A 21,087-nucleotide genomic window follows, 5' to 3' on the forward strand; every position below is an offset into this window, starting at 1 on the left:
AACACCACATGCACCAACACACACACAAAGACACTAATTAAAAAGGAACACACTCAAAAAGACAATAATGTACAGACAAAAAAGAAATTATGGATACACACATGGACATGCAAACCTACATACTCACCAAGACATACATACCTGGCGACACCATAGACTCACTCACAAACACACACATATTCATACCTGTAGATATTGAATACAAACATATATAGAGACCTTACACTTATGTTAAGACAAGGCCATTGTATAAACTCATTCCAAGACACTAAGATCTGGTCTGGCTGAGAATGATAGATCTCCTTAACAAGCATCTCCTGTCAGGCTTGTGTAATATTTTTATAAGTAATAAGCTTGGCATTGTTTATCAAAGCTAGTCAACTCAATGTTGTCTCAAGTGATCCTTGAAGTAATAGTTTGACATTTTGGAAAAAATATATATATTAACTTTGTTGCTGGGAGAGAGATGAGAAGATTTATATAAAGTTATAGCTAAACTGTCCTAAACGGTTGACTGTTACTTCTGTTATCAGAAATTTCGTCATATAATTTGCAGCCAGAAGCAAAATACAAAGAAGTTTTAAGGTTCAGTTGGTAAATATTGATCAAAATAACATATTTTTCCCAACTTTTTAAACTGTGACTTTTTCTTTGAACCATTATACCAGCTCTGTTTGTTTTTGATGATCATTTTAACTATGGTGCTTTGGTAATTAGATTTGCCAGTCTACATTAGTATTAGCTAATGTCAGGTAGATAAAGTACCTGTTCTTGTGATGCAGCATATTGCTTTGTGTCCAACATTTTTAAATAAATGGTGTTAGCTTAAAAGCTGCTAATTAAATCTTAACTCATTTTAAACCCCTACAGTCAGCAGTTTAGACGTTATAAGGAACTATTTGGAGCGATGCCAAAGCCCTAAACAGAGAGGTCTCTTCTACTTTAAGATATTTAAAAAAGATTCTGTAATGTTGCTTTGCATGTTTCTGACCCTGCCTTTAGTTCACTTTTACATTTGAAGTGTTTAAGCATGTCTAAATCCGGCGTAAACAGAATCACACACACTGAGACAAACACTTTGAATATACATGGAGGACAAAATGCAGTATTATGCTCCAGCATACGCACACATATACACACTGTGTTTCTTGATATGAAAATGAACATAGTCACCTTTGACCCTTTCACCCTTATTAAAGCTGATTTCCCGCTCTCCCTGGGCAGAATGTGATCGAGTAGCTACAAAGACTCGTCCTGGGACAGCGCTGTAAAGGCGTCTCCGCTGGTCTGCGGTCTGTGCAGCCGTGGTGGCAGGGGCAGGCCTGGATGGGAGGAGCAGGGGATCAGAACAAAGTTTAAAACTTGAAGTTCCCTATAGGCATGGGTGACTTAATGGCTATGTTCAACTGGTTACTTCAGATAGAATTTGAAGGATGTTTAGGACTGTATGAGACAATGTTTCTATTTTTGCTATTAAGTCAAATTGTATTGGTTTAATTTATGACCATTTTAAGGTGTGTACACTCATTTGACATATATTGCATTGTCCTTATAAGAAGTTGTAAAATAACTTATTAAAAGTCAGACAGAAACCTTTTTTATTTATTATTGCTTATTCCTGGGTTTAATAATCCGAGTACCCTAACCAATCCTACAAAACACCCCATTGAAGAATTACCTGTCTCACTATAACAAAACTAGAAACTATATTTAAGACCTGAAAAATGAAACATTTACTTTTACAACCCTTTAATGACTTAGGTAGTAACACGTGGCGACCTATCAGCCCCATTCAGTACTTTTGGTCAGTCATCATTCTCGGTCAGAGCAATACAAAACTGGAACATTCAAATTAAAGACATACATACACATACCACCTTCACAACTCACTTAAAAACATGGTTCACTGAGAACTACACCTGCACACACTAGTCTGTGTTGAATATGGCGTGTGTGTTACATGTTGTGTTACATGTTGTAATCATGGATGTTGCCCCTCGTTTCTGTTATGTGATTGTGATGTGCTATATGTGACATGTACTGTATGTAGTAACGTGTGTTGTTTATTGTTCTCTTTTATCCTTTCACATGTATCTACTTGTCCTTCATCCTTTTTATTTTATTTTATATATTTTTTTTATAACTAATGCTGTTGATATATTGTGATTTTAAGGGTGTCTATTACCATCTGACCGGGGACAACAGCTGGAAATTAGCCATGTCGGCTAAAGCTGCTCCATTTACTGTTTTTGTGACAGTTCTTCGATGGGGACTGTCCACGACACTATAAATACATAAACTAAATTAAACTAAACGACATCGAAAACATTTGAAGGACTCTTATGGGACCTGCAGACTCAATAATACTTTAACCAGCCTAGCTTAAAGACAAGTTCCTGTTCAGCAGCATCTTGTGATCAGATGCCAGCTGTTTGGCCCTCACCCCTGTCTCCGACTCTGCCTGCTCCGGTCCTCCTTGTCTCCGATTCTTCCTCGGGACGGGGAGCGCGTCCTCGCCCCTCTGGGACTGCTGGAGCTCCGCAGGGTTCCTGTATGTTTATAGCCCTGACAGAGACAGACAAACAAAGAAAGGGGGAGAAAACATATTTCTTTAAAGATGTTTATATCTAACACTATATTATTTCAATGTAGCTACGTATATTCTGTGATTTCACTTACTTTGCTTTAAAAAGCTCAAAATGTTTTGAAAAACAACATTCATAAAATGATTAATACTTTATTTTTAATGTATGTACAAACATCTAATAAATGATGCTGTTTTATTCCATGATGTGGTATTCATATGGCCTATCACACAACATGGTCACTTGCCCAGACTAAAGTAGAGGACCATTGCACTGTTGAGGAACCTGCCATCTAAGTTGTTCCTACATTACATGATGATTACAATGTAGTTTTGTATATGTTATGATAATAAACCTTGAATCTATGAACCTACATGTATGTATAGCTCAATCGAGTAAGCAGGATATATAAGCTGTAGTGAGAACTGTTCACCACTAGAGGTAGATAAAGGTTATGCATTATATTATAAAAGCCCCCTTCAAATTGTATGATTTGCATAATCACAGGGATGAAATTGCTCAAGCTTCCATCTATGGATTGTAAATATCCATTATATGTGCATTAATCATTTCTCCAAGCTCAGAGGTAAAAGGTCAATCGTACTGAAATGCAAGTTAGTAAAATACATTCAATACCTTCCTAGAGAACTTCTGAAGGAGACCATACAATCCAGGAGTGTCATTTTGCAATAATCAGTGATGTGTGTGTTCAATGGGGATTAAGCAAACATGGCAAATGCTCCAAAACCTAGACCTCAAGGTAGGGTTGTTTTGACAACTTCTGCTTCCACTGCCAATTATCACTTTAAAAGTCAATTTTAAGTGAACATGGATGAGAAGTTTTATTATTTTATTTATCATGGTGTCAGAAAAAGACTATTAATGAACATGACAGTAAACACACACACACACACACACACACACACACACACACACACACACACACACACACACACACACACACACACACACACACACACACACACACACACACACACACACACACACACACACACACACACACACACACACACACACACACACACACACACACACACACATACCTGCACAGAGACAATATTGGTCCCTGGGGCATTGGGCACTGCCATCCAGTCTGGGAGGTTCATACTGCTGTCACTGTTTGCTCGGAGGAAGGGGTGAGGGTGGGGTATCGTCAGGGTACGGGTGCTCTCTCGCCTCTGCGGGGCGTACTTTGGAGATTCCACAAAGGGAACTGGCAGGGGAGACAGGAAATAGTGAAAGAAAAAGGTACATTGTAATATCACATTTTTATTGCTCTTATTTTGCACAACCTCCCCATCCAGAGTGGACATACTCAGATGGGTGCTGTAAATGATGCTCCTGTACATTCGTTATGTCATATTTATATGCAGCTCCCCTATACTTCTAAATTGAACCTCTGAATCCCCCGTGATGATCAAATGTTCAATGTCAGATAAAACAAAATGTCATTACGCAACGTTACACATCCCAAAATTGGCATGCAAAATGAAGCCTGACCTTAGCGACTTACCCACATCTGTGTCCCGGTGATTTTTGATGATTTCTCCCAGCTCAAAATTGCCTGACATAACAGCCACCTGACACACAAACACACACACATGTACAACTTCTTGTAAAATACACTCTTATGGCAAATGCATGGACAAAATTAAATGGTGTAACAGACCCTTGACTCGTTTAACTCCATTTTGTGTCCACTCTACTTGTACCCCTAATGGGCTAATTTACAAGTTATGTAACAGATTTATGGACGTGGCATATTTCAACAATGTTCACATGGATTTGCTGTTTTCTTGATAATAAAAGGAACAGCAAAATAAGTACATCCATGTGAGACCATGTTTGTGTTCTTTCCACCATTGCACAATGTTGCAATGGTGCAAGCTACAAACGCCAGCACAAGGTCTGCCAAACTGGTGTTTTCTCCCAGTTGTCTCGTCACGTTTCCTCTCTTTCATGCACTTAAACACAACAGATTGTCTCAGCTGGCTTGTTCTGCATCGACAGAGTTAATATATCCAGATTAAGGGGTCACACGCATTCCTGCCACCTGGGACCTCCGTGTGCATCGCAGCACACTAATGGTTTAAAGTGAAATTAGGCCCTGGCATTTTCTGCTACGCTAACTTAATAAGACACTAAACCATAACACCACCCAACATGCATAATTACTCAGCAAGGCGCACAGCCATTACCTGAAAAGCGGTCTGCCCACTATTGTTCTTTGTGTCTTTATTTGCTCCCCTGTAGAGCAGTATTCGCGAACAGCTTTCCTGCAACAAACATCACTGATTAGTGTACATGAATTGTAGAATTGCTGTTTAATGTTGAAATGCACCTTTTCTGTTGTAAGCATTAGCTTAATAAAGCAAAGTATTACCTTCTATTGACATTTTGTACTATTGTTCTATTATGTTAGCTAAAACCCAAAACTGATTTTTAAGCAAGGTATACCATCAAATTCAAACAAAATATACAGGTATAAAAGTGTTCTATTTTTGATTAAATAGCAAAGATAAAGAGCATTTATGTTGCATTCACCTTGTTATACTGTATCTTTAAATGTTTTTATGCTAAAGTGTTCTTTACTGTGTAGCTGACATTTGATCCCCGTTAAAAGAAAATGTGTCTACCTTGTTGTATAAAGCACAGATGTGCAAGGCAGTGTTTCCAGAGGCATTCTGGGAGGAAGAATCTGCCCCATAGAAGAGGAGGTGCTCCAGATGCTGCGAGTTACCATTTTGACAGGCCTGACAGAACATGAACAGATTGTGGAGGAGTCATGGTAAGACAGGAGAGAGAGGACAGGAAGAGGTGGAAGGACAAAGAGTTTGTAAGGAAAGTAAGAAAATGTACCAACGAGTAAAACAGGAAGGACTTATAAGGTTACGTTTGATAGAGATAACAGAAAGGCAGAGAAGCAAACAATGATGAAGAACACACAGTGACAAAGGGACAGGAATAGGGTGACATGGATCAAGTGACACAACATTTAATTAACACCTAACTCAGAGGGCGTGAAAACACAGAGGGAACACAAGTGAGATTTAATCAAAATAATAATTTTAGAATCCTTATCATACAGTATGGTTACACAAATCCAGCCCATCATATAAGGGAAATCAAAACAGATAACTGTATATCACTTAGTCATAGGCAATTTATGGTGTTATCAATTATGCCATTGCATAATAAATGCTTATTTCAGCAGCTGTTTGTAATTCAGGACACTTACAACCTTTTTGAAGTCAATGCCTTAACAATATAATTTTGCGGAGAACAGATATTAAACTACAAGTTATCATGGCAACACTGCTTCATACTATACAATACCAGTTAACTTGGCTTGAAAATGATTCTTGATTAAATTAAATTAATAATAATTGTACCTTACTATTCATTGGTAAAGGAATAGGAGAGGGAAACGGTATAGTGGGATTGATGAGAAAAAGTTTTAATTTGAAAAATGAAATGTTGATACCATAAACAACATATATTAACATTGTGTAAAGAATCCAGCATCTCTTAAATTATTTAGTAATTGCTTAATTGAAGCCAACAACACAGGTTTCTAAAGATAATTCAACAATAGTGTTACTTTTTTATTATTTTGTCCATGATGATCGTGTAGTGAAAATATGGCAGCAGGATACAGCAGTACTAAGGGCAAAATATATATTTCTTTTTAACCTACACCTCAACCATACATTTTTTGTTGCAAAGGTAAGTGCAGTAACACTTACATAGCCGATAGAAGATGCTGATACCTTTATTTTCTGTCCACTTCACTGCTGGAAAATGTTGCCACAGAAGCTTTGTGGATGGGATGAAGGGTGAAAGGTGTCCGAGATAAAAGATGGGTGGAGTTTCATGGCATGAATGGTTTTTGACCCAGACACAGACGCTGTACATACGGAGACACTGGAACATAGAGTACACTGGTACATTACAACAAGGATGCGTGCCCACTAATACATACAACAGAATTTAAAATCCCAAGTTAAAAATAGACACAAATTAGAACACTGACCCCACTGGATAAAAGAAACACAAAGACCGGACAGTACCTGATGTGTCTCGTCCCAGCCGTTCTCGTCCCTGATGCCCAGTTTGGCGTGGTGGTAGAGCAGTGTTTCACAGCAGGAGGTGTCCCCCCCCGTCAGCACAGTGTGATAGAGCGGTGTCAGCCCTCGCCGGTCCTTATAGTCTGCAGACGCACCCAGGGACAGCAGGACCTGCAGAGAGACACAGGGGAGATAATAATGCAGTGAGAAATCAGTTACTTTCTATTTCAATTCAAATCAATTACCTGTGTGCTAATATTGTATCAAAATAAAAAAAAGCAGCAAGGAAAATATCATAAGGTGATTTCCAACTTCCAGTCGAGGAATATTCATGGGATTTTATAGAAGGATGAGAACACATAGTCAGGGATTCACAGAGGTCATTCAGTGCCTTGGGCTAGAGAGAATGATGTATTCAATCAGTCTGCAGTTTATTTATGCAGCTGTTTCTTTCCTTTGTGAAAAACGTTTTCTCTGACAATGTTCCACATGCAATTACTACCCCCTAAATTATTTGGATCCCTCTTCACATGCCTTACTTATCGAAGGTGTGGGAGCATAAGTTCTGGACAAATGCATTAAATACACACTTTTAATCCAGGCAATCTGAATTTAAATGTTTTTTTTCCCTCTCTGGATGAATAGAATAATAGGTGTGTTTTTTGTTCTTGTTCTTTGTGTGTGGGTGAGTGTTGATTGTTGCGTGGGAATGTCTGCGTAATCGGTCTTTAGGCCATTTGCTTACAGAGCAACACAAATTAAGATAGTGTTCGTTTCAATGCAAGTACCCAAGTGTAGGTTTGATTTTCTTTTTTTTAATGGCATGACAATGAAAAAACATTACTCGTAATTAGATAACAGCATATCTAAAAAAAAGGATCAAATGTGAGTCCATGTTTACCAGCAGGGCTGTATGGCGGTGGCCTCGCACAGCTTTGTGTAAGGGTGTGAGTCCATCTTTGGCACGGAAGTCAATGTGAGCCCCCCCCTCCACCAGGACCCGGATGGACTCCCCTCCACCCGGCTCACACTGCACCGCCAGGGACAGAGCCGTCTCTGGGGGACACACACACAGAGATACAAGAGTTTTTCATTACCACAAAAGGATTGGTTTGAAAGTCAAATTATTTGGAGGGCACTTTCCAGATTGTTTGCTCCTAGGGGTCCGCTTGAAAACAATACATTTTAACACCTGCACCATTCTCCTTGTAGGTTAGACAAAAAACATATTAACAAATATTGAACTCCAAAAAAATAATGAACTGTCCACCTCTTCTGAAACTGTGTCTATGTTGCCCCAATGTTGTTTTGCTTCAAACTACCCTGTGGAGTTGTTGGTGGGGGTCCCTCATTAAAAAAAAGCAGCATATGTGCCTTTGAGAATTGAGAAAACATTATAAATTGCCCTCCAAGGTGTTACAGACAGCTTGCATCCGCCACTGTCCCTTCTGACAGAGAGTTCAAACAAAAATCACTTCAATCCCCAGCATGAGTGAAATTATATTATAAATTATTTCCAGGTCACCATAAAGCCTGAAAGAATTCAGCGCTTTAAAGTTTCCCGCATATGTTTGAATTAACTTCTGATTAAATGTAATATAAAATAAAAGCTCTTCTGAGAATTACCTCTCCACATTGGTTTTATCCTACAGGTAGCAACATTAGCTTTAAAGTCAATATCAAAGCATTTATTCTTACTGATGCCTGCTACATCATACTTTGCCAATTATGCTAACATGAAATGGAGCTCCAAAGATTTCAAAACAAAGCAGTGCAGTGTCACAACACTTTAACTTCACTTAACATACTTCGATTTCTTCAGGAAGAAGGTACAATGGCCCCACAACAACAACAAAAAGGGTACAGAGCATTGGCTGCCAGGCAACAAAAGAGTTTTTGGCAAAGACGACAACGACTGAGCGCTTTTATCCTCAAACTGATTCTGGAAAGCTCAAGTATAAATCATTTGGGGCGAATGTTTTGACGGCTGCCCACTAAACAGTTCCTCTGGCAGAGATGGACCTGAGCCATGCTGAACGTGGTCAAATAATTTAATGTCCTTTAAAGGAACTCTGTGTGAGCCTTCTGCTGGGTGGTAAAACATGAAGAAAAATGTTTCAGACAGGCAGGTCGCATGTAAAAAAAGGCTTTTGATCGTCTCTTTGCCAGTTAATGGACACTGATTCAAACTGAAAGTCAAGAAAGAAGAAGATTCCACTTGAAATCATGAAGAAGAGCATTTCAACATTTAGATTTAGGTTGAACACATGGATTTAGTGAGTTTTATAGCAAACCTTCACTGTTCTAAGGCAAGGTCATTGTGGTAAAAACGTTAATATAACTTCATTAATTAATTCGGTAACACTTTATATTAAGGTAAACAAATTAACCGTCAACTAGTTGTTAATTAACATGCATATTAGCAGTATATTGGCTCTTTATTAGTCATCATAAAACACTTATTAATGCCTTATTCTACATGACCGTATTCTACAAGTAATAGGCCATTAGTTGAGAGTTTTTCCTCAATAACCCTCTAATTAGTGCTTATTTATTGCAAATAAGGAAGTTGTTGTACATGAGTTTTGGTCTTAATATGCTTTGCTCAATATGGGCCTAATAAGGCAGTAGTACCACACAAATAGTAATTCTCCCATAATAACACTTAACAAATATGATCTATTCTTATGTAACAAGACATTAAACTATAAGTGTTAATTGTGTCTAAATAACTCAAAATTAGGTATTTATATCTAAGAACATATTCCCTATTTTAAAGTGAAGTCTTGTTCATAACCAATAGGCTAGTAGTTTGACTCGAATGGACCAGAACAGGTTCCTTATTCTAAAGTTGCCTCCTCTTCACACTTTGCAAATACATCAACAGTACATGAACAAAGTAGGCACACGTTGAAATATCTGTTTTATGAAACCACTACATTTCAGACACATGTACCAAAACATGTCAAGTTTCTCCAAGGCTGAGAACACATATGCAGCCTGTACTTTTTAATAAAAACAGATTTTTAGCAGATGTTATGTATTTGTGATCATACTGTGTGACCTGCTTGCACGTACTTACACAATAGGTGTACTGTTCTCTCTATGTGTACTGTCTGTGTGAACATAGATTACAGCCAGACAAACTCTTTTGAGAGCCAGGGAATGAGCAGCCATGCTCCTTTATTGAATTATTTGCAGTCCACTGACATTTAAACGGAGTGAAACTATAAACAAAGAACTTAAAAGGCACTTAATGATCTCATACATGCAAGTGTAACATACACAGATTAACACATAGGACCTCTAAGTGTAAACAAGGTAAATATAGCTAATGCTAGCTTTGCAATAAGCATGTAGGCTATACAGGCTAGTATGGCTAACACTACCATGTATGCTAACGCTAGCGCGAATGCTAACGCACATGCTAGCGCGAATGCTAACCTAACGCATTTTCTCATTGTGTTTAAAACATCTCCAAATGTCATCACATAAACACAATACATGTTACTAATCCTTACAGTGTAAGTGTTAGGCTTACACTTACAGTCAATGCTTTCTGACGGACTTGACCCTTTTACTCTTCAGGTTGCATAGAGATAATGAGTAGCAGTCTACTGCCATGCTATTCAGCTCACTTTCTCCTACTTCCTGTACCCGGTTTCCTCTCTAACCTTCAGTACAAATTTTACAAAAATATAAATGTGCAAATATGAAACCTACAGGTGAGGTCAATATCACCTTGCTATTGGTAGCTGAACTGTCAATACCCCAAAACATATTCTTAGATATAAATACCATATTTAACACTTATAGTTTCATGTCTTGTTATATAAGAATACCATATTTGTTAAGTGTTATTATGGGAGAATTACTATTCTTGTGGTACTGCTGCCCTATTAGGCCCATATTGAGCAGAGCATATTAAGACCAAAACTCATGTAGCCTACAACAACTTCCTTACTTGCAATACATAAGCACTAATTAGAAGGTTATTGAAGAAAAACTCTCAACTAATGGACCACTACTTGTAGAATACGGTCATGTAGAATAAGGCATTCATAAGTGTTTTATAATGACTAATAAAGAGCCAATATACTGCTAATATGCATGTTAATTAACAACTAGAGAATGCAATTCCTGAAGAAATTGCTAGTGGGAATGCTCTATGCTGAAAAGCTGACGTTGAATTGCTATGCTGAAATGTAATGTGTAAGAAGAAAGTGAAGAATTTAGATTGAAATTATACATGAACACTGGGGGCTTGAATGTGTGATGAGAGAAGAAAAGAAAAGAAAATGGCTTGGAAAAGCTGCAGAATATTTGAACTGCAAACTATTGAACTAACTTGATGGTGAATGATCTGTCGCCATGGCAACGGTATTTGATGACACCCCATAATACGCTTAGATATGTTGATGGTTGCATCGTTACCAAACCTGTGAAGTTTTGGGCTGTTTGGAGTATTTTCCCTGAAGTTATGAGAAAACCGTGTTTCATGGCGAGCATTGTGTTGCCATGGCAACGGCATTTGAAGAAATCTAAAAACTGTCCCGTAGATGTCTTCACGGCTGGACTGTTAGCACACTTGAATTTTAGCACTTTTTGACAATTTTCATAGGAGTTATAGCAATATTGTGTTTTATCGCAGGGGATGCGTTGCCATGGCAACAGCTTTTGAGGAAAACTCACTAATGGTACATAAACATGTTGAGGGCTGGACGATTAACTGTCATCTGAAGTCTGGTGGTGTTTTGACCATTTTCATATCAGTTACCACAACATCGTGTTTTTTGGCGAGGGATGCATTTCCTATGGTGAGATCTCAGATTTGGAGTAGAGCTGTTGAGGCATGGGCCGGTGAAATGCAAGCGAAGTTTGGGGGACGATTGGACCGTGTCCATTGGAGTTACAGCAACATCTTGTTTGATGGCGAGGGATGCGTTTCCATGGAAACGGCATATGATGACACCCCATAATTGACTTAGAGCTGTGTTAACCATTATATGAAGTCTGCTGCTCTGAGCATGTCAGTTGGAGTTATGACTTCATCGTGTTCCATTATTTTTGCTTAATTTATTTTTCAAGCTACGAGATGTTTTCCTACGTTTCTCATGAAAAATTATTTCTAAGGAATGTAGGGTTTGGAAATTATGGCAGGTTTAAAAGAAAACATGAAGGCAAAATTAAATCTCTCCTCCACTCTAGCTGTGACTTCACGCACTCTGAAATCTGAAGAAGGCCTCTTTACCAAGGTCTGAACAATGTTTAACATCTCTAAAAGTACAAATCAGATTCAAAAGTTGTGTTACACGAATAATGTCAGAAAGATGTGTAACATTTTAAAGTTGGAATGAGGTTTCTGAGTGAAAGTATGAAGGAACAGTTAGCAGTTGAAGTTGCATGAAGATTGTTCAAGTCTGAAGAGTTTCTCCATTGACTTCCATGTTAAACATTTGATGAATTATGGGATGTATCTCTGGAATTATGAAAGTTATGAATAAGAAAATTAATAGCCATCAATTTCCGACCGAGCTGAACATTTTGATGTTCGAACGGAATTTCTGCGATGTGGAATGTGGGAGAAGAAGAGGTGCAAAATAACCCGGCGGAATAATAAAGAATTTCGTGCATAGCATAACATATATAACATATATATATATATATATATATATATATATATATATATATATATATATATATATATATATATATAACATAGATAGTTGGAATGCTGTATCAGCATTCCAACTAAACTAGTTGATGGTTAATTTTTGTACCTTGATATAAAGTGTTACCATTAATTATGTTACAGTTACCCTTGGCTCTGTCAATTTTGGATGGTATCATTCAAATGTAGCATAGAAAAGCATAGAAACAAAAATGTAACCCTAATGTCCAGTTTAGCAATATCCCATTTTAATGTGTAAGGTGTGTGGGTCTGATGCTGTGAGTATGTTATTCAGGGGGCTTCATCAGGGTTGTCGATTGCCCCCTGGTGTTCTGAAGTGGAAATGTGTTTCACACCCATGATGACAGCCTGTGTTTGTGTTGTGACACTTTGCTCCCACAGCTGCTGGAATGACACAGCAGAGCACACCCAAACTGTAAAAGAGCAGTCTGCTGCCCCCCCCCAAGCACTAACGGGATCTGAGAAAAGACATACAATTGTGAACAACACTGGCCCAGATCCTTGACAAAGTGTTAGGCCAACAAAGAGAGCTTAGCGCAGAAACAACGGAGGGGGGAGATGGGCAGAGCTCCAGGTCAAAAAGCTGCTAATATATCTGAGAGAAAATGATTAACCAATAATGGATGTTAAACCTGAGATACACGTTTATATGTTTGATGGAAAGAAAGAACAGTTCAGTAAACATAGAGAGACACATAAGGGATTAGATTTTGCAATATAATTGTGTTTAGATGGGAATGTGTACAGTTTATATGGCTTTCTTTGACTTTAACATCATTTTTTCTTTCTAATTTATTTCCCAAGCACATACAACTGCAGTCTGTAATTGCTATGAATGTATGATAATAGATACAATGATGACGCTGTGGATGAAACAAATCCTCAGGCTCTGAGGCACTCCTTACCGCCGGTGTCAGGGTCCTGATAGTTGGGATCGAGGCCTTTGTCTAAGAACTTCGTCATCTTGTCCACAGCGCTGGTTTGGATATAATCCATGAATTTCTTCAGACTAGCCTGCGTGCAGAGAGAGTCTTTTAAATATTGTTAATGCAGTGACATGCATACTGTATAATATTGATTTAAAACATGCAGCTGAAACCCTTCAGGGATCTACCCTCGGGGCATTTCATACATGGGTCTCATACCTTGGTGTGCAGTTTGGCTAGTTGCTTCTCATCCAGATTGGTCTGTTTGTACACCCTGGTCTTGTATCGAAACTAAACACAAGAGAGAAGAAAAAAAGTGAAGCCTTACTCCGAGGGTGTTTGTCTTTAATTCTCTTAGCTTTTGGCCTAGATTTACTAAATGGGTCTGCAGATGTATTATAGAACAAAGCCTTTTCTGCTTTGCTATACATAAAATGTCACAAGGAGCATTTACAGTAGGTGTAGTTCATCTGGAATCTTGACGTAAAATAGAAAAAGCTACAGTAAACATGGTCCCAAGTATTCCTTTACAAAAGTATTTTCTGGAATTATATTGCTCCTTCCAATTACACCATAATGATTTAAAAGAAAGTTGACATTTATCTGACATGTATCTAAACTTTTTAAGATTACATTACATTTGATTCAGATTTTGATCATTCGTTATTGAAAAACAGTGACATCCTGAGGACATGCAAGCTACATCTCTTCTCTATTGTGTAATAATGTGTCAATGGAGGACTGGAATATTACCTCTAAATACGGTACCCCTTTTTCAAAGGACTGTGGGTACTCTCTGAGCAGCCTCTCCTCCTCCAGGAATTTGGCATCATGACCATCAGTGGCGGGCTGGAACAGACCATAGTTCAGGACGTCCCGCAGAGATTCGGTCAGGGAGCACAGCACCTGCTGCTTGGCCTTCCACACCGTGGCCTCTGGGTTAAAGCGCAAACATTTCTACAGGAGAGACAGAGGGAGACGTAGGTCAGCTTTAAGTTTTAATTTACATTGGTTATTTCGTAAACTCTAAATGTAAAGACATAAAAATGATTTCATTAATCAAAATCTTAACATGTGATGAATCTGAGAAAATTATTGTGGTTAACAAGAGATTAACATTTCATTTGACAGCATTGAGCCAGGTTACACATATAAAGGGCAGAAAAAGGGAAGTCAATGGCGGGTTATTAAGAGTCACTTTAAAAGTGAGTGAGTGAAACCCAGTTTTAAGAACTATTTAACTTGGCTGCAATCTGCCTCATGCGGGTGAAATGATCTGTAATGTTTTGGTGGCCAAACCATCTGTGTTTTGAAAAATGAACTGTTACTAATGCAAAGATGCTAAAATTAGGATGTTTTGAATTAACTGTTGCAGAATGAACCACATTTCACGAACTAGAGCTGGCACTTTGGTGCAAAGGGAAATAAAGCTTAATATGTGTCTTAAAGTAGTTCTTTCTTCAATATTTGGCTTGAATAACATTACAGAAAACACTGCCTAAATGGGGCTCCTCAGTTGTTTTTCAAAAACACGACTTTGTATAATGTTTATGTTTAAAACTCGACCTTGACAAACTACAATGGCAAAATTCATTGATCAGGTTATCTACGTTTTCATCTTGTTACCCCTAAAACTCATTAAGGTCCCCTTGTAGATGTCACTACTGTCTACAAGACAATCTTGTGGCAAGGGATGCTCCAGCCTGACTGCAGCACACTGAGGCTGTTCCCCCGGTGACCCAGCAGGGGGAGACAGGCCCAGAACGAAGTGGGTGATTCCCAGTGACCTCGGTCAACAGAGAGGACATGAATTGCAGTTTTGTGCAGCTTTAGTGTCTCCGGTGGGGTCGTGAATGGCCAAATGCATAACAGCTTAGAGGCTCAGTCAGCAAAGTGGGACGTAACTCACTACACAGATGGCTGACAGAAGGTTTTTGGCACCGCTCTCTCTCCTTCTTTCTCTCCATCGCTTGCTCCCTCTCCTTGCCCAGAGTGAAGTCTCTGACCTTGAGGCTACAGCAGGATGATTGGCCCATGCATGCAGAGTACAGATGCAAGGATCCCTGCCTCCTACTGCATCACTGCATTGGCTCTCTTCTCAGCCAGATATACAGCTTCTAACCCAGAGCGTTCTCTCAGTAACTGTCACTCATCTTAATCTCTCACATAGCCAACAAACGTGTGTGTGTGTGTGTGTGTGTGTGTGTGTGTGTGTGTGTTTGTGTGTGTGTGTGTGTGTGTGTGTGTGTGTGTGTGTGTGTGTGGGTGTGTGTGTGTGTGTGTGTGTGTGTGTGTGTGTGTGTGTGTGTGTGTGTATGTGTGGCTGTCCTTTCCTCTGCATACGCTTTTTTTTAACAGAGTAGAAGTAATATTACATTTTCTCCCTCTATTTTATTCAGTAACTCCGTTCTCGCACAGCCAACCTTGTAGCCACGGCAACCGATTCATTAGTGGAGCAAGCTGCTTGTTGCCATAGAGACATCACTGTGTTCCCTTGGAGATGGGGTACTGGGAGGCTGTGCATGTGTGTGTGTGTGTGTGTGTGTGTGTGTGTGTGTGTGTGTGTGTGTGTGTGTGTGTGTGTGTGTGTGTGTGTGTGTGTGTGTGTGTGTGTGTGTGTGTGTGTGTGTGTGTGTGTGTGTGTGTGTGTGTGTGTGTGTGTGTGTGTGTGTGTGTGTGTGTGTGTGTGTGTGTGTGTGTGCAATTACAGTCCCAAAAAAGGATGCCAGCTAGGATAAATGATAAATGACAATAAGGATTATGATTCAGTTATTGTGCAGGAGTAATGACAAGCAATGACAATTATAATAGAAAAATGGAGATTAAAATATGTGTTATAGCTTTGCTTTGAACCTAAAAACCTTCAGATGGTTGCAGATTTCACTAAGGCAGCCACGCTGCTTATTGATCTGTATGCTTCCAAGAATGTAATTGATTGTACAGTTTCTAACCGGCCAGATAATTAAGGCCCATCACAATTTCCTCATTCCTACAAGGCATTCAAAATGCAGCTTCGAATTTTAAAGAGTTTTCCAACTGTTTCGCTGTACTGTTAGAAATGCAATAGTACAGCCTGTAAATTGTACTTTTATTATATTGCAATACATTTCATAGCTCTATGGTCATAGTTAACTTGTTCTAAACCTCAAATGGTGCACTTCATTACTCACAAAGCCCTCAACAATCAGGCCCCCCCCCCTACCTCACAGACCTGCTGCACCACCACACCCCTTCCCGCTGCCTCCGCTCATCAGAAGCCAACATCCTATCCATCCCCACCCGCACCAATCACCGGACTTGGGGGGACAGAGCCTTCTCCGTCGCTGCCCCCTCCCTCTGGAACTCACTCCCACAACCCATCAGAGACTGCACCGATCTCACCACCTTCAAAAAAACTCACAAAGACTCACCTCTTCAATCTGGCTTTTAATGTGTGATTGTTTTTGTATTATTTGATTTGAACTTTAACTATATATTTATTTGTTGTTCCTTTCTTCTCTTTTCTTTTTTCTTCACTATTATCTGAAAAGCGTCTTTGAGCACCTGTAAAAGCGCTAACAAATTAAAATCTATTATTACTTGCAGTTGAGTGTTTGTGGCGCCCTCTAGTGGTGAGAGAGCTTCTTGGTAAGACTAAATGGATGCTGGAGTTGTTAGTTTGTAAAAGCAATTTGAAGATATATTGTCTTGGTGTCAGATTATGAAAAAGAAAAATGCCAAGATGCTGTTCTTCATTTGTACTTATTCATGCTAGCATTCTGGATAATTAGAGCTCAATATGATTACAAAAAAACAGGTTCTGTCAGCTCGTACAAAAAAAATAAAAAATGTGCTCCCAAAAGTACCAATGAAAATGTTAAAATACTCAGTTCAAAATCTAACTATGTCCATAGACAATGAACGGGGACTGATTTTTTGGACTCAGAGAATGTTTTCTTTTGTTTTTTTAAATGAGCCCTTTTGTAGTGTTCCCGATTCTGAAAAATGAAATGTACCCGTGTACTCAGAGCATTCCCCTGGGTGCTTTCAGTGTCACATCTTTCCACATTAGATTAGATTAGATTGACTTTATTGCCCACCTCAGTGAAAGTGTGTCTTTGGCTTCTCCAACAACAGCAACTCTGTTGTGTAATGTTTAATACAACACAGATAACACAACACACCATTTAGAAATACATTAATTGTCAATAGAATGTTCGTGTTTTGAGTGGAAAACGTTTAATGGTATTTTTACACTGTGGTATAATTTCTTTGCAATTATGTAAAATATCTCCTTCCACTTCATGCGCAAAAATGAACAAGGATACTGTGATAACACAAAAATAAATGGGATGCTTGTCATCTATTACTGCCCTAAATGAAACCTTTTTTTTTTTTTTGCAAGACAAAACATTAATAGAACAAGCCAAAAAAAACTGTAGCACATGAAACTAGTCATTGAGGTGATGTTGTGTGCTTTGTTTATTTGATGTTGTCTATGTGAAGTCTTTAGGGCTATTGGGTGAAAGTGGTGGAGGTGTGGGGAAGTACAGAGAAGAAACATATGAACACATGTATGCTAATATGAATATGTCAATAAGTCACAGCTTTTATATAACTTTCAACCTTGATATGTTTTACATTAAAATCTTAACGCAGCTTTCCGCCCTTCTGTTTCTCTCCTGTTTTTCTTTCATTATGCAGACCAAAAATGTGGTCTTGTCTCCTGAAGCTGTGATCACACTTTCCCACTCACATGCGCCCACTCTCTCTGTCCATGCTGCTCTTTATCTTCCTCTGCCTATCTCTATCTTATTCTCCCTGCACTTTCCTCTCCCTCCATCTTTCTGCATCAGCTCTGTCTATCTATGCAGAAATAAGAGTCTCTCTCTTTCTGTCCCTCTGGCCTTTTGCTGCAGGCCAAGTGCAGGGGGACTTGAAGCCTTTAATGAGATCTATGGGGAAATAAGCCCCCACTTGACGCACATACACACTAACATGCACACACGTCAGCCATGTCACCATTTCATTCAACTTCCTCCCCATATCTCACTATCCTTCCTACAGCAGTTAAAGAGAACAAATTATTTTCTTAAAGCACTTCTGTCCTACCGCTCTGCCTGCCGTGCTTCTCTCTATTCTCTTTTCTTCACTCACCCATGCTATTATCTTTCACTTTGGGGGCTGACCCCTTTCATTTAGATATATCTACTCCAAAGTGGTAGAGAGTTATGGTGGACACTGTGTCTGTGTCTTTCCAACAGAGAGGTAAAATATCTCAAAAATGCATTAAAACATTTATGGATGTGTTTGTGTTTCTCGTGGTGTCTATGCGTGTGAATTTCAAAGTGGAAATGAGCAGATCACATCCTGCCTAAGGCGCGGCTGCTTATACTTCAGAGTTTGCACAAATTCAGATCATGTCAAACTGTGGAGGAAGACTCATTTGTTTTACATTGTCTAATGCGCTCAGCATGCAAACTCCAACTACACTGCATGTGCATGCGTAAGTTAGACAATCTAAAAAACCTTCAAATGAAACTGCCTGGACCGCCTACTGTGGCAGAATCATATCAGCTTCTTGTGATTCACATATCTTAAAGGCGCTTTGCACACGAGTTAATGGACCAGTTCCTTTTTCATCAGACACCAGTGGAGGAGGAACGATGAGTGCAGAGCAAACAGGTCCGCAAGCAGCATGTCAAGGATGTACGATTAAAAAGGAATCATTGTAAGAATGGATCCTTAAGATGACACGCAATAAAATACATTATAATGCAGGAAAATGCCCCCTGTGAGATTTGCATCGTTTTAATAGATTCTTATTATTTAAACATTAACATTCAAGCACTATTCTAACGTTGTAGCTACGTTTATTTAACTTTACAGACGGTTCCACCTTTTACAATGCATCATAAAAGCACTGAGTGTCATTTCTCAGCAATCACTGAGTTGGCTGTTTGCTGGTAAGATGTTCAACAGATATCGGAAAGGGAAAGTGTTTTATAGAGTATTTTAAATGTAAAGGTATATCAATGTAAAATGTGGCACTTCAGATTTAATTAAATACCAGATAAATAATACTTGGAACCCAAAAAACATCAACCTGATAAAGCCCTGTTTTCTGTTTTACCTGCAAATCACCAAAACGGTTTTACTAGATACACTGAGGCGAACACAGTTTGAAGTTCACTGAGTTTCAGCTGATAAAATGGGACAGTACATCAACTTTCCATCACCCTGCCCTTCTCTCTCACCGGCATGAGATAGAAACCATCCAACTGTCTTTCAGCTCGACCTATTAAAACCAAGTATGACATCCCGGATTTGTTCCACATGTAGTAATGGCCCACTTTTCCTCTTGACAAATGTATCAGACTGATAGTACACAGATCACTGAATGGGTCTCTCCGTCAGGGCACCAGCAGTGACACCCTGAGAGACGGAGCCTCCAGAGAGCCCCCCCCCCCCATTACGCTTGCATGGCTCTGATAGGGGACTTTGAAGGAAGCAAAGGTAGGTCCCACTGAGGGGAGGAAGAACGTTGCACCAGATGTTTCCTCTGAGGGCTGCTTAGAAATCTCATGACAAAGGTCAGAGGGCGTTATTATTGCCATGTCAGAAAATATCCTGGTGAATTGATGGCAGAGAAAAGACTCACAATTGCAAATGCTTAAAAGCTGTTGTCCAAGAAGTGCCTCTATCAGTGCAAATATTGAGCAGATCTTTATCAACTTTAGTATTGAGGGATCATTAGAAATGAACTATGTCAGTGCCTAAAAAGAATATTGATCATATATTAACAGACCTTTTTTTTTTTTATATTCTTTACTATATCAGCCCCAAATATAAAGTCATCTTAAATATAAATGCTTCCTGATGCGCAGCAGTCCCACTGGAATCGTAAGAGACATTTGTCAATGTGGTAAATGTGGAAACAGCATCAAGCTGGATCATTTCAGTGATGCTCAACACTCATTTGTAATCATTTTACATAGAGTTATATATTCTGCCCAAAAATGGTTATAACACTAAAGTAATTACCAGTGTTGTGATTTCTGAATAACTGCGTGTGAAAGCTCTTACGTCATTCACCATCCTCCCCACAAATTCATAACATTTGCATTTGCGTGCTAACGTCACTCCCTGGACTCATCACAATACAATTAACGAGCAATTAAGAGCTTATTGAGGGGGAATTAGCTGACATGTAGAACAACTTGATGTACAAGGAGTGGAAAAGGATAATACCCAATAGGAAGGAGGGCAGGCGATGAAACCGTAGGACAACATAAAAACCCAGGGGTTTTTATTCTGAATGTGCTTGATGAGTCAAACATTGACTAAGATGTTGAGTCAGGACAGGAGGAGAGTGAGTCAGAAAATGTCAGTGTTGATGATGGGTTTCTGACTCTCATTACCTTGGGTAACAAAACAAAAGGCACTAAGTCAGCTCATCTTGGAAGGGAGTCTTTAAGGTCACATGTAGTGCTGTCATATGTAAACGTGAATCTGCATGTTGGACTCACAGATAATTTAAAAAAATGTACAGTCAGACCAATCCCTTCATTGACACCCTGATTTGCATTTCCCCATCAGTATGGTATGTCAGCATTGAAATCAACTTTTTTTTAAAGAATCAATGTTTCATTTCAACCTCCTTGTCCATCACAAAGACCAAACAGAGTTTATATAAAAACCTGTCCGGTAAAAGATTCAGAGAGAGAAATGTGAATTTGTCCTCCCATGAAAACTTAACTCCTACTTCACTGAGTCATTTGTATTTTATTTTTAAATGATCTGAAACAGCAGGGAGG

The 21,087-nt window shown here is 39.0% G+C and overlaps 1 protein-coding gene across 1 annotated transcript in view; it reads right to left on the reverse strand.

Annotated features, from left to right (window-relative positions):
- shank1 (SH3 and multiple ankyrin repeat domains 1) overlaps positions 1–21,087 on the reverse strand; it is a 70,927-nt gene that overhangs the window by 29,088 nt on the left and 20,752 nt on the right. The window contains 11 exon segments of the mRNA XM_079643008.1: positions 1,174–1,322; positions 2,444–2,565; positions 3,650–3,819; positions 4,120–4,186; positions 4,805–4,882; positions 5,243–5,359; positions 6,677–6,844; positions 7,575–7,729; positions 13,271–13,379; positions 13,511–13,582; positions 14,045–14,248. Of these exon segments, the coding sequence (XP_079499134.1) occupies positions 1,174–1,322; positions 2,444–2,565; positions 3,650–3,819; positions 4,120–4,186; positions 4,805–4,882; positions 5,243–5,359; positions 6,677–6,844; positions 7,575–7,729; positions 13,271–13,379; positions 13,511–13,582; positions 14,045–14,248 (1,411 nt within the window).

The sequence above is a fragment of the Notothenia rossii genome, assembly GCF_949606895.1.
Source record: "Notothenia rossii genome assembly, chromosome: 8".
In the NCBI taxonomy this organism is placed as follows: domain Eukaryota; kingdom Metazoa; phylum Chordata; class Actinopteri; order Perciformes; family Nototheniidae; genus Notothenia; species Notothenia rossii.